This window comes from Cervus canadensis, chromosome 2 (assembly GCF_019320065.1).
Source record: "Cervus canadensis isolate Bull #8, Minnesota chromosome 2, ASM1932006v1, whole genome shotgun sequence".
Lineage (NCBI taxonomy): Eukaryota > Metazoa > Chordata > Mammalia > Artiodactyla > Cervidae > Cervus > Cervus canadensis.
In genome coordinates, this window is record NC_057387.1 from 51,136,474 (window position 1) to 51,150,050 (window position 13,577).

At 37.4% G+C, this 13,577-nt stretch overlaps 1 protein-coding gene across 2 annotated transcripts in view; it reads right to left on the reverse strand.

Moving 5' to 3' along the window:
- Positions 1-5,556: 5,556 nt before the first annotated feature.
- LRRC8C (leucine rich repeat containing 8 VRAC subunit C) overlaps positions 5,557-13,577 on the reverse strand; it is an 87,092-nt gene continuing 79,071 nt past the window's right edge. For both annotated transcript variants that reach the window (XM_043460723.1, XM_043460722.1), the window contains one exon: positions 5,557-12,098. In XM_043460723.1, coding sequence (XP_043316658.1) covers positions 9,825-12,098 — 2,274 coding nt within the window. In that variant the 3' untranslated portion in view covers positions 5,557-9,824. The remainder of the gene's footprint in view (positions 12,099-13,577) is intronic.

Genomic DNA, 13,577 nt, shown 5'->3' on the forward strand with positions numbered 1-13,577 from the left:
TGTGTCCCCTCCCCCAAAGAAGAAGTCCTAACCCCTACCTATGAGTGTGAAATTATTTGGAAATAAGGTCTTTGTAGATTATCAAGTTAAGATGATGGCATCAGTATGGGCTCTGATCCAATATTACTGTGTCCTTATAACGAGAGACACACAGGGATAAAGCCTGTGATAACAGTTCCTAATGAAGATGGAGGCAGAGATCAGGTGATGCATCTATCAGCCAAGGATTACCAAAGATTGCCTGTAAACCACAGACTTATGAAACAGTTTCTCCTTCATGACCATCAGGAGAAACCAACTCTGATGACACCTTGACCTAGAACTATGAGACAATAACTTTCTGTTTGTTTAACCCACTCAGTGTGTGATAGTTTGTTACAACCACATTCAAGAACCAGTTTGAACAGGGATGATGGCCCTTCATGGCTCCAAGGCTCTCAGTTAATGGAATGGTTTTTCAGGATTCATTTCATAGAAGTCATAATGAGAAGCACTTAGAAAAATACAAAAATAAATTAGGTCTTGGTTTCCGCAATCATTGGAACTACAACTCTGGAAGGAGAGACATGGTAAGTCTTAAAATAATCATAGTACAAGTGGTAAGTGTGGTGGATAACGAGGCATATAGAAAGTGTTGAGAGAAATTCTTAATGTCTTAAAATTCTTTGAAAACATTTCTGGGATCTTAGTATAAGTAGAGCCAAAATTAGATTTGGATGGATAGGATTGAAGATAGAAGGGGCAGTTTTTTGAGTATTTAACAACCTGTGAATCCCTGTCTAATCAGTTGCTATTGTTGTTCAGTCACTCAGTTGTGTCCAACTTTTTGCGACCCCATGAACTGCAGCATGCCAAGTTTCCCTATCCTTCACCAGCTCTTAGTGCTTGCTCAAACTCATGTCCATTGAGTCAGTGATGCCATCTAACCATCTCATCCTCTGCCATCCCCTTCTCCTTCTGCCGTCAATCTTTCCCAGCATCAGGGTCTTTTCTAATGAGTCAGCTGTTCACATCAGGTGGCTAAAGTATTGGAGCTTCACCTTCAGCATCCGTCCTTCTAATTAATATTCAGGATTGATTTCCTTTAGGATTGGCTGGTTTGATCTCCTTGCAGTCCAAGGGACTCTCAAGAGTCTTCTCCAACACCACAGTTCAAAAGTACCAGTTCTTCATTGCTCAGCCTTCTTTACGGTCCTACTCTCACATGCATACATGACCACTGGAAAAGTCATAGCTTTGACTAGATGGACCTTTGTTGGCAAAGTAATGTGTCTGCTTTTTAATATGCTGTCAAGGTTTGTCATTGCTTTCCTTCCAAGGAACAAACGTCTTTTAACTTCGTGGCTGCAGTCACCATCTGCAGTGATTTTGGAGTCCAAGAAAACAAAGTCTGTCACTGTTTCCATTGTTTCCCCATCTATTTGCCATGAAGTGATGGGACTGCATGTCACCATCTTTGTTTTTTGAATGTTAAGTTTTAAGCCAGCTTTTTCACTCTCCTGTTTCACCATGAAGAAGCTCTTTAGTTCCTCTTCACTTTCTGCCATAAGGGCGGTGTCAGCTGCATATCTGAGGTTATTGATAACTTTATTGTCATGTCTATATAATGCATTTACAGAGTCCTAGACACATTTTTGTATAATGTTTGTTTCCTCCTTGTACACATAAGAAAAAAATGTCTATGAGTCTAAATATTTTAAAACAACTTAGAATGCAACTTCTGTCTTATAAGCATTTTCTACAAGGTTTTGCAGTAAACTTTCAGAAATTTTTGATGTGAGTTCTTGATCAGATTTATAGTTAAAGCTCTCAATAGTCACTAGTAGTTACTTTTTAAAAATCATTTATTTTTATTTAGTTTATTATATCAGTTTCTGACTTAGGAGAAGTTTTCTGAAAATAATGATCTAGCTAGTTTTTCGTAATTGAGATTTGATGGTTTTAACATTGTTGATAGAACTGAAGGGCAATGAATCAGCCTGAAGTTTAAAAAGTGCACTGAGCATCCTTCATCAGGAGGCTCCTGGTTAAGTCAATCACACCTCTATTCCCCGTGCTCTCACAACAAACAAAAGCCTTAGGTAAATAAACCAGGTATTTAATCCCTCTGACATTTTTCATATTTCCCATTAGACACCAGTTCAGTTTCTCTGAGAGGTTATCTGGACTTACAAAATATTTATATAGCTAAATGCTTAGAGTGAATAGTTTTGATTGAAGCTGAAGCTCCAGTTTCCAATTTCACAAGCATGAACTCATTTTAAATACTTCCTCACTTCTTGTAATAACCTGTAATGGAAAATAATCTGGAAAGGAGGATATATATACATATATATACACGCATATACATATATATAAAACCCAATCAATTTTCTGTACACCTGAGGCTGACACAACATTGTTAATGAAATGCACTTCAATTTGAAAAAACCACCAAAGCAGGGAAAACAATTCCTCACCAAAGTAAGGGCAGTTAGCATCCTGTCTTTGTTTCTGGATGCATAAAACAACTAAACCTCTGACCATGCTGATACCGTTAAGGTTCAGAATGTGACTTCCAAGAAAGTCTATAAGTTACATTACCAGAGGCTAGAACCTGGGAGAATTAAGAAACAACCCTGAATAAATAATAAGTTCTAAATAAAGTCTTTCTTACCATTCTAACAAGTATCAAGATTAATTTTTAATACCACTTTAGTGGTCATTAATGTACATGGCCTCAGGTTTTTGTTGAGACTGGCTACATCATAAAGTATTTTTCATGAAGCAATTTAAATCATTCAGAACTATATACATATAACTCAATAGAATAAATGGAACACACCTACTACTTCATAAATTTGTGGACATTTATTTCTCAAGTTTACAATGATGTAGCTTCATGTTCTTGTATTGATTTTATTTATTCTTGGACTAAATCAGCCTGACAAGTTGAAAGCTGTTCAAATGTTACTTAAGAGTATGATTTTAACAAAATTATTCCAAACAGTCTATGTGAAATTACAATGGAATCCCAAGAACTTTGTAATTCAGATAAAAATGTTATTTATCCCTATATCAAAATCACTGCTGAGGAGTTGATTTTTTTCTTAGAAGAATTATGGGAGAGATATAAAGTGCAAAACTTATATGTGGCCTCTTTGTGTCAGTTTTCCCAAGATCTGTATTACCTGATCAGGTAATTATCATATTATACTAATAAGAAAGGAACTAAATACTTTTTAATGGTGATGTCTAGATGTATCCTGAGTTGAAATAAAATTAATTCCACAGGGACCTAATGCATAGTACAGCAGACTAAATTCAATATCTTTTAATAACCTATAATGGAAAAAAATCTGAAATACAATATATATATTTTTATATCCATATATCTGCGGCTTCCCAGTGGTAAAGAATCCACTTGCCAAGCAAGACAGGCAGGTTCAGTCCGAGTTGGGAAGATCCCTTGGAGAAAGGAAATGGCAACCCACTCTAGTATTCTTGCCTGGGAAATCCCATGGACAGAGAGGAACCTGACAGGCTACAGTCCACAGGGTTGGAAAAGAGTCAGACATGACTTAGCAACTAAATAGCAGCAGCAATATCTTTATATCTGAATCACTTCACTGTATAATAACCACCCCAACATTGTGAATCAACTATCCTTCAGTTCAAAAAATTAATTAAAGGACTAAAAAAATAAAACGAAAGGCCATATTCTAATTGTTTCCAAACTTTACAACAGAGGAACCCCTGAATCACAAAAATCAGAATGGCCAGTTTGGCTAAGATGATTTATTTTATTATTGTCATTTATTTGGTGGAGTCAGTCTCGATGGTAGCATGCAGATTCTTCACTGCATCATGCCAAGTCTCTCTTTGCGGTGTGGCATCTGGGCTCAGCAGTTGCAGTGCACGGGCTTAGTTACTCTGAGGCATTGAGATTTTAGTTCCCCAACCAGGGATTGAATCCATGTCCCCTGCATTGCAAGGCAGATTCTGGTCCACAGGGCCACCAGGGAAGTCCCCTAGGGCTGTGATTTTTATGCAAAATATCCACACTCTGAAAATACTTCATCACTGTGGTATATGTGATCACATAAATGTTTACTTGCACCTTGCTTTGTTCAAAAATGCTTAAATATGAAACCTAAATTATAACCTGTATTCAAAGATTTGTACATAAAAATAATGCAGCTTATGAAGAGCTTTTCACTTTTTCCTGCTTGGATGTTTAGAATGACATTCAAATATACATTCAGAAACACATAGGCCTGGTGCTATGGCTGTTTAAGTACCCTATTGATTTTAATGACTTTCATGTATCTCTCCATCCAAATCAAAGTGCTTACCCTGAACCTTGCTAACTGAAACAACCGAGTTAATTTTAGTGTTTATCTCAATATTCTGTAATGAAAGGACTGGAAGATGGGGCAGTGGGAGGTGGCAGTGGACAGAGACTTTTTCTTTGTGCAACTTGCACTGGAATCACAAGATGTTTCTGATCCGCTGCCCATCTCAGCTCCTCTCAGAAGTTTCTCCAGCGCTCTCCCATCATTCCTTCTAAGTTTCTGTACACATATTCGCAAGGCCTCTCTCATCGCACTCACAATCTCTCCTCATCTCGACAGTTCTTTCCCAAAGGACTATCAGTTGATTATCAGTGAAATAACTGAGTCATAAATAACTACAGAAAAATTTGTAAAATGATAATTTAGCTTCAAAGTTACCAGTCACAATTTTCTTATGCATAAGTGGTTCATGAAGTTATTTTATTAAGCTCCTCCCTATGCTTGGAGTATATGTGTTTAACTAGGGAAGTCTTCCTAGTTGCACAGAACCATTCTGATTTAAGTAGACCCAATTATTACCATAAAAGTATTTACTGAGTGCTGGGCTGGACAGCCATTGTACAGTCTGATCTGGCAAATACACAGAAATTGCATTCCAGATTACATAGCAAGGCACTAATGACCCAAATGAAACTCCAGGGGCACCTTAGGTAGATGCAGTACAGAGAATTAAGGAAGGAAATCATTAGTCACAATTGCAGAAACTAGCCAAATACAAAGTGAAAAAAATGCATGCAGCCTATTTCCTGCAGAGTTCAGGGAGCCTTGGTAACAGAAAATGCAAAAACACAAGAGAAATGCAAAAGAGAAACATGATTTCCACAAATAGATAAGAAAGGGACTGATCTCAATTTCAAATTACAAAAACAATTTTATTTAATTTATTTTCTGTTCCTATGTACTACTACATAGCCAAATAACATTAAGACGTTGTATCATGAATTTACACTATGACAGATCAACTTTCAAGCATTTTCTTGACAGTCTTGGAGGTTTTGCCAGCACTGACAAAATCTGAACATATACAGTAAGAGGAAACAAGCAGCAAAAGGAAATCTAAGTGACCACATAAGGCATTGAGTTTCAACCCCACAAAAAATATTCATTAAATAGGCAGAATCATATGGGAGAGTGAACAATGTTCAGCAAAAAGCAAATTTATACCAGATCCAAAACCATGCATAGGAACTGTTATTTAACAGGACCAAAAAACTGTTTGAAGTTATATACCCCTTTTTAAGGTCTTCTAATTAAAAAAAAAAGAAAATTTCTTAGCGTGGGAGGAGAGCTTCTCTCCTCCCCATCTCCCCAAAATGAATTTAAGCATGTTACCTTTATCAGTGAAAGTCTCTGAGAAGATGGAGTAAGAGTGGATAGCTAGTTTGAAAGACTGGTATGAAATTGTATTAGAAGCATGTCACTGAGGCCTAAATCTGAAAAATTAATGGCAGGTCTGAGACTGTCCAAGTTTTCTTACAATGTGTCTGAGTAGACAGTAAAAAAAAAAAAAAGAGAAAATCTTACAGACCCTTGAGGCATTCCCCTCGCTAATAACTGTGCTATTTTGCTATGGAACCCTACCTACCCTGAGTTATTGAGATCCTACCAAAAATGTGAACTGCTTGAATAGCATTATCACATTCAAGATTCATAGGAGAATGCAAACTGAATCAATTTAATTTCTAAACACAAATTTAAGTTGTCTTGAAGTTTATCTTATCTCTTTACTACTAAATACTGCAGTTTCCATAAAGATGGATCACTGTTTAAGTATATATAATAAATAAATCACTACTACCAATCAGGTATTTGCTATGAAATCCCATGGACAGAGGAGCCTGGAGGGCTACAGTCCATGGAGTGGCAAAGAGTCAGACACGGCTGAGTGACTAACACTACACTACATTATAGAGTAAAATACTACTTAAAAAATGAACTTTACTTAGAATTAGGAACATAAACCACAGCAAAACTCTTAGGGGGGATGGTAACAACAAATGTAAATATTTTTTTCTTCCCTTTCTTATAACAGAAATCATAAGATAGTATGTTGCAAAAACGTGAACTTTGTTTATCCCCAGTAACTCACGGAATACTTCAGGTTGCTAAGCCTCTCTCTGTAAAGATGGCTTCAGAGGCAGAGAAGGAGGAACCTATAAATGAACAGAATACTCACAGCAGGCTTATTTTCCAAGCCTTTCAGAAAAAGTAGTGCCTGCCCTTGGGGTGGTATGGAAATTGTTAGAACTCACTGCATTAACTACATGGGAAACCTAAGGCAGGGGAAAGGTGGGTGAACAATCAGAAAACTTACCAGTGTAAATAACAGGTTTCACTGAATCAAGAACATTTATGTTAAAAACCATCGTACTTAAAACAAAACAAAGTGAGTGAAAACCCAACAAATGACTAGCTTTCTGAGGTGTGGTCTTTTTAGGTGAGTTCCACCAGGATATATACTTAGATGCTGTTTCAACAGGACCATCCAACAACAACGGATCTATACTTAACTACTAAAACTGACCAAAAAGCATACTCACCAAGGGTGTCCAGTAGCCACAGGACTTGAGTACATATGATGCTTTTATATTTACATAAGCAGTTTCTCATGAATCTTATAGAAGTTGGAGAAATAGAGCTAGTTGTTCCTTTTTAGCAAGAGCACTTGTAAAAATATGAAAAGGATTAGGTAAATACCCCTTTTAACACTGAGTTTGATTCATTAAAGAACTTTAGAAAAGTCAGCAGTTCATTTACCTGAGTTTCCCATTTAATAGCTAAAGAGTAATTAAATGCTTTTTACTTAAGAATGTGAACAAAAATATACAATATTTAAAAGGATCAAGTTGGAAAATTAAGACTCAAGATGAAGTTTGAACATTTTGAATTTTTATAAAATCTAACAAGCATCTATGAATTTTCCTTCCTAGTTAAACCATAAACTCAGAACTATACTGATTAGCTGGTTGTTATTTAGAACTTAGGTTAGGGTCAACCTGTGAAATCATTAGGAAGTAAATAAAATTATTTTGACATTTTGAGCAAGTTGTCACAAAGACTAATTACTAGTGATTTACTTCAGTTATGAACCCATGGGAGATTATAAATTAACACCAGATAAAGATTTCAGCATAAATGTGATGTTTAACCTGAATAGATCCCTTTTTAAGGGTGATATAGAAAACAACTATAAATTTTATCCAGAAAAATAATGCACCCAGTGTCTTAACAGCAGTTATCAAAGCTCACCTTTCAACAGGGGTATTCTTGTCATGCTCAGTGATGGACAATCTTCCAGGTTTGTTTGTTTGTTTGTTTAAAACAGGTAGTGCTATGTCTCTAAATACAACTCATGGTTCATAATCAAGATCCTAAAAACATACTAGAATTGAATATTTTATCAAAGAAGTAAAACCATGTTGCTATTTTAAACATGTTGTTTCAATTCCAGGTGGAAATAAACCAGCTATACAAAATCACCATTCTAACACTTAAACATAGAGCAGAAACAGCAAAGCACTTTGGTCTACATGATTAAATTATTAAATAAATGAAAAGCATCTCTTCTCCAAATCCTTTACCCCATGTTGTATCATAATGTTTAAAACACAACTGAGGTACACGTATCTGCTGAGTAGTTTGTAGAGCTGTGTCCCGTGTATGACTCAAAGTGTCATTAAGCAAATTTACCAGGATCAAGGAGTAAATTTTAAAACCAGCATTTTGAAACCCAAACCATCTTCCTACTTGTTTTTTTTGTTAGGTCGCAAAACCATCTTAGATCAGACTAGGGTTCTGAAAACAGTGAGTATGAAGTTGGAGAATGAAACAAAATTCCCACGATAGATAGCACTGGTCCTGGATTGAGGGCACAAATAGTGTTTTCATTTTCCTGTTCTATACAGTTTAATAGTCAGTGAAAACTTTTGCCCAAGACCCATACATTTTGGGCTTCCCTGGGGGCTGAGCTGGTAAAGAATCCACCTGCAATGTGGGAGACCTGGGTTTGATCACGGGTTGGGAAGATCCTCTGGGAAAGGGAATGGCTACCCACTCCAGTATTCTGGCCTGGAGAATTCCATGAACTGTATAGTCCACGGGGTCAAAAGAGTCAGACGCGACTGAGCTACTTTCACTTTCACACTATGTTGGATTTTTAGTATAGAGTAAAATAAAAGCTCTGCTGACCAACAGGCAAAAATTATTTCTAAGTTATATTCACTCAGCTATTTTTTCACACTTAAAAAAACAAAGATATAGAATTATTTTAGATGAGATAAACTTTTCTAAGCCAAAGAGAACAGAGTTTCTGTGCTTGCATTACTAGCATTCATAGCAAGGGCAGACTTGAGAGAGATTGATTAATATATATATATAGGTATACATTGATTAGTTTGTGTTACAGGCAGAATTTGAACAGAGATCACCACTGCCACACTGCCCAGAGGAACCTGTGTGCCTGGCTGGAGTGCACCAGCTCTTTAGCAGGGTGCTTTAGTAGCACTTTTTCTTTTTTTTCCATCGGATGTATTCACATATCAAGATATCAAAGATGATTAAATTACTAAAAAGCAGGCTTCTGATTCTGATTTTTAAATTTAATTAGCTATTTTAATTAAAATAAATTAGCTTTTCTAAGGTTGTTCACCAGAACTACATAACAACATTGATATTAAAGGGGAGGAGTTTCTGCATTTCCTTTTTCACTGAAGGAAAATATTTTCAACATTTAAAAAATGTTGGTAAAAATGTAAATCAGTTAAATTATAAATGACCAATCCAACCAACCTGACCATGGAAGATTATCGTCCTTACTCACAAAATCCTTGCCTAATGATAAATAACTGGCAGGTATGTGAAAGAAAACAATTTAGAGTTCTGCTGGAGGCAAGGGGAAATTTTGAAAATAATAGTCCATGACAATGCACTTATGTGAGCTTATACTCCAGAGAAGTTTTCTGTACAATGAAATACTTGACCAATGCAGAAGGCAGCTGGTATTAAAATAACTAGCAGAGATTCCTTGGTACACATACAATGAAAACAAAAATAAAGACCCTGTACAGATGTAAACAAGCTAAAAAATGACCTTGGCAAAGTATCTTCATCGATTTAAAAAATACCAAAAACATGCAACTTAAAATTCCCTTCCTTTTACAAGAATTTACCAAAAACCAAAACAAACAAGCAAGCAAGCAAACAAACAAAAAAACAAACAAAAACAGGTGGAACCATCTGTCTCTGTCAGTAGAAAACAATAATAGATACATTAGGTTCCAGGACAAATAAACCTTTAAAATACTAATATTGAAAAAATACAATTAAATTTTTATTAAAAAATACATACTCCTTACTCATTCTTTGTGTACATTTTGTTTTGTGCGAAAAAGAAGAAAAACAATAATAAAGTAGGAAAGGCATTAAGACTACCTAGTTATTTATACTGTATTTGGTAGAAGCATGTTTTAGTCAAACTTTAAACAAAATAAGTTATTCTGTTTTCATTTGCTCCCGGACATCAGAAGGCAGGGTTTCAAACAGAGCATCTTCTACAACTAAACCAGCTCGCTTCAAAGCCCGACAGTCACCCAGTTCAGGAGGGAGGATTTCAAAGTGATTGCCTTTAACATCTAAATAGGAAAGAAATAACAAATTTCCAATTTTGGGGGAAAGTACTGATAGGCTGTTTTTCCCAATCTTCAGAGTTTTGAGTTTCTTACAGAAGTAGAGTTCATCTGGAAGGCTCTCCACTTTGTTACAAGTGATGGAAAAATACTGTAAACTTTGTAGAACTCCGATCTCAGGTGGGATAAATCGAATGTCATTGTAGGACAAGTCCAGGTAACGGATTTTGTTACATAGGAAGAGGTGGGAAGGCAGCACCTCGATTTTATTGTGACTGAAGGACAGACGCTCCAGGCTGGTGAGTTTCTTGATATGCTCTGGGATGTAGGTGATGCTGTTATGCCACAGTTTTAGTACGGTCAACTTTCTCAAGTGCTGGAAGCTAACGATCTCTTCTATGGATTTCAGATTATTTTCCTTGAGGTCCAGTTCCTGGAGGCTGAGCAGGCTGAATACGGCGTGAGGGATGCGCTCCAGGTCACAGTGGACCAGCTCCAGCTCTGTCAGGTTGGTCATCTTCTTCAGGTTGTTGAGCATCACCAGCTTGGTGCCATCGTTGTGGATGCACATCTTCTGGAGATGGCTGGAAACATCAACCACTGCCTGTGGGATTTTGGAAACGTTGCTTTTGATCGAGAGAATTTTAAGGCTTTTGAGATCCCGCAGAGACTCAAGGGTGACATTTCTGGAAATATCGTGACTTAGAGAGCCAACCAGGTAAAGTTCCTCCAGGTTCCGGAGGCCATACATCCAGGGGGGCAGCTCCCTCATGTCATCAAACTTGACGCTCAAGACCTTGAGATTCTCCTTCAGGAAAGACAATGCTGCGCTGTGGATTTTGACTGAGCACTGGTGTAGAGAGAGCTCCTGGAGATTGTCTAGCTGCGCGATAGTGGCTGGTATCATGACGTTCTTAATGATTTCAAGTTTTAGGGATTGCAACTCTGTGATTTCAAAAACAGTGTCTGGAAGGCCAGAGAGCATGATGAGAGGCAGTTCCAAACGGTTATGGGCATTTGTCTGCAGCTTCTGCCTCAGTTTATCTGGAGTCCACTCATTATTTAAGTTCAGCTGCTTTAATTTGTTTTCACTCACTTCAGATAGGAACACCGCGAATCTCTTGGAATACAGAGGGTCATACTGATCAATCATATGAAGCATAAAAGCAAAGTCATTTTTCACATCTGGAATATCATCAATTCCAGTCTCCTGCCGGACATACTCAAAAGAGTACTCCTTCAGAGAACGGTAGAACAGCCAGTATAACGTATAAAGGCACGTCAATCCGTAGATACTTACAAAGCACAGGTAGCAAAAGGAGAGTTTTGAAAACAAGTGTGCCATGGTATGATTGCAAGAAAAGTTTTTATATCCAGTCATGTCCTGAATGTCAACATTACAGTCCACTGTAAATTGGACTTTGGAAACAAGGGCACTATTATATGCAATGATGATTAGGAATTTTATAACCTTAAGTACAGTCTGACGAACATACATGGCATACAGTATATCACCTTCTTCTACGTGCAGCCGGAACTTCTTCACCTTCTCAAATAAAGCTTTTGCCTGCTCACCCTCCTTCTTATCCAGAGCCCCTGCAGTGGATTTGTCAACCACAAACTTCTCAGGAATTGACTTCAAAGATTGAGAGTTGACCAGACTGCCTTCTGGACCAGACTGGGTGGTGTTGGACCTGCTCATGTTGTTCTTCCTGCTGTCCTTCTCTTCTGAGTCCTCCCCAGACACTTCAGATAAGGCTCGTGTGGTCCAGGGAGAGTCAAAACACTTCCCCAGGATTGAGATGAAATGTTCTATTTTGGAGCTGGAGCCAGGGAACTTGAACCAAAAGTTGCTGCAGAGCATGAAGACCAGGGTATGAATGAGGACAAGGTATGGGAAATACTTGGCGTACCAGTGGAGGGCTCGCTCATAGCACATCTGGTTAATAAAGCTGTATTGCTGAAGGTCCAAATCTGTCTTCAGCCCTTTCATTTCCACAGTGACTGGGTTAGAAGGAGATGGTTTTGGTGGAGGCAGTGGGGTGGTACTGGCCACTGCTTGAGAGACATTTGAAACAGAAGAGTGGTTCTGAGAAGGCTGTACTCTTTTCGGAAGGCAGATTATCTTGTCTTGCATGACCTGAAACACAGAAATAATATTTTCAAATTATATTACTCAAAGAGCTTTCATAATGTCATTAGTGAGAAGGAAAGCAGCAATAACATCCAATAAAAGTCCATTTCCTTTGCCTGGAGAATACAATGTTCAATTCCAACACCGAGATTTTTATTCTTAGCCCACAGGTTGGGAAAATGAAATGTATATCTTTGTTTGCCACATCTAACTCAAGACACAAAATGGAGTTTTGTCAGGACACAGAACAGTTCATGACAAAATAAATATTTGAAGAACATTTCACATATTTAAAAAATTTTGCATTTCTTATTTCACTGAAGCCTTGGGGAATCAGTCATTGGTCTGGGAAGTACATCCTCTTATCAGATTCTGTCTTGAACTGGATGTCTCCCAACATTATATTAGTTTCTGTATGAGAAGTAAAAGGATTAAAAGGAGGAAATACGGGAGAAATTCCTGTCTTTATAATTTCCTCTTTTCTTTCTACCCATATCCTAGTCATGCATAGATGAATATGACTAGTTTTAATAAAATGGGAATTTACTATGCTTTTGCAAGAACTATTTATTCAGAGAGAGATGAAAGACTGTAGAAATGTTTGATAGTAAAATAGTTATGTCTAAACTTGCTGCTTTTCACACAAAATATTACATCAACTTCTCTTCCCCTACTAATGCTTCAGTTTGTTGAAAATAATCTGAAGCCCTAAGAATGTCCAGCAGTCTCATAAGATTGCAATTTCAGTAAGAGAGAACACTTTCTTCCCAAATATGAGATAGGATGAGGCAAAATACACTTGGAATCAACCTGGAGGAATCATCTCCAGGAAGAAGTACATGAACATGTACACTGAGTCTATTACAAAGTAGACTGTTATGGCATGAGGAATATGACCACAAGCTGGTGACGGGGGAGATACAGCCCCCTAGAGAGAAGTGTTGTACAAGGTTTGAAGTGCAGTGGAGCGTCCAGCCCTTAGTTGAGTGTCTGATATATAGGAGACTGCCAGTATGTATTTGCTGAGAAAGTGGATGAATCTAGCACTGACACTGACACTAGTCTTTCCACTTCAGAGCTGCATAGTGCTGGGCGTGGATCTCTCTTAGGGATAAAGTTAAGGACAGTGACTACAGCGATGACAGCAACAAACCTGCTGTTGTGTTTAATATGTAATCCTATTCCAATAATGTCAAAGATATTAATTATTTTAATTGTCACCTTAACGTGATAAGGCAGATTACTCTTTTTACCCCAATTTCACAGATGAGGAGATGAAGGCACAGAAAGTTTAGGCAACTTGCTTAATGTCATCTAGCCTAGGCCACTTGGACCCAGAACCCACATTCTTATTTTATTTTACTGAGTTTCTAGGATTAAACCAAAAAGATCTCAATTTTACTTCATCCTGAGTAACAAATTACCTTTCATAAGTTATACATGTTTTAGGGGAAATGCTTATCTCTTCCCATATCCTATGTGGAT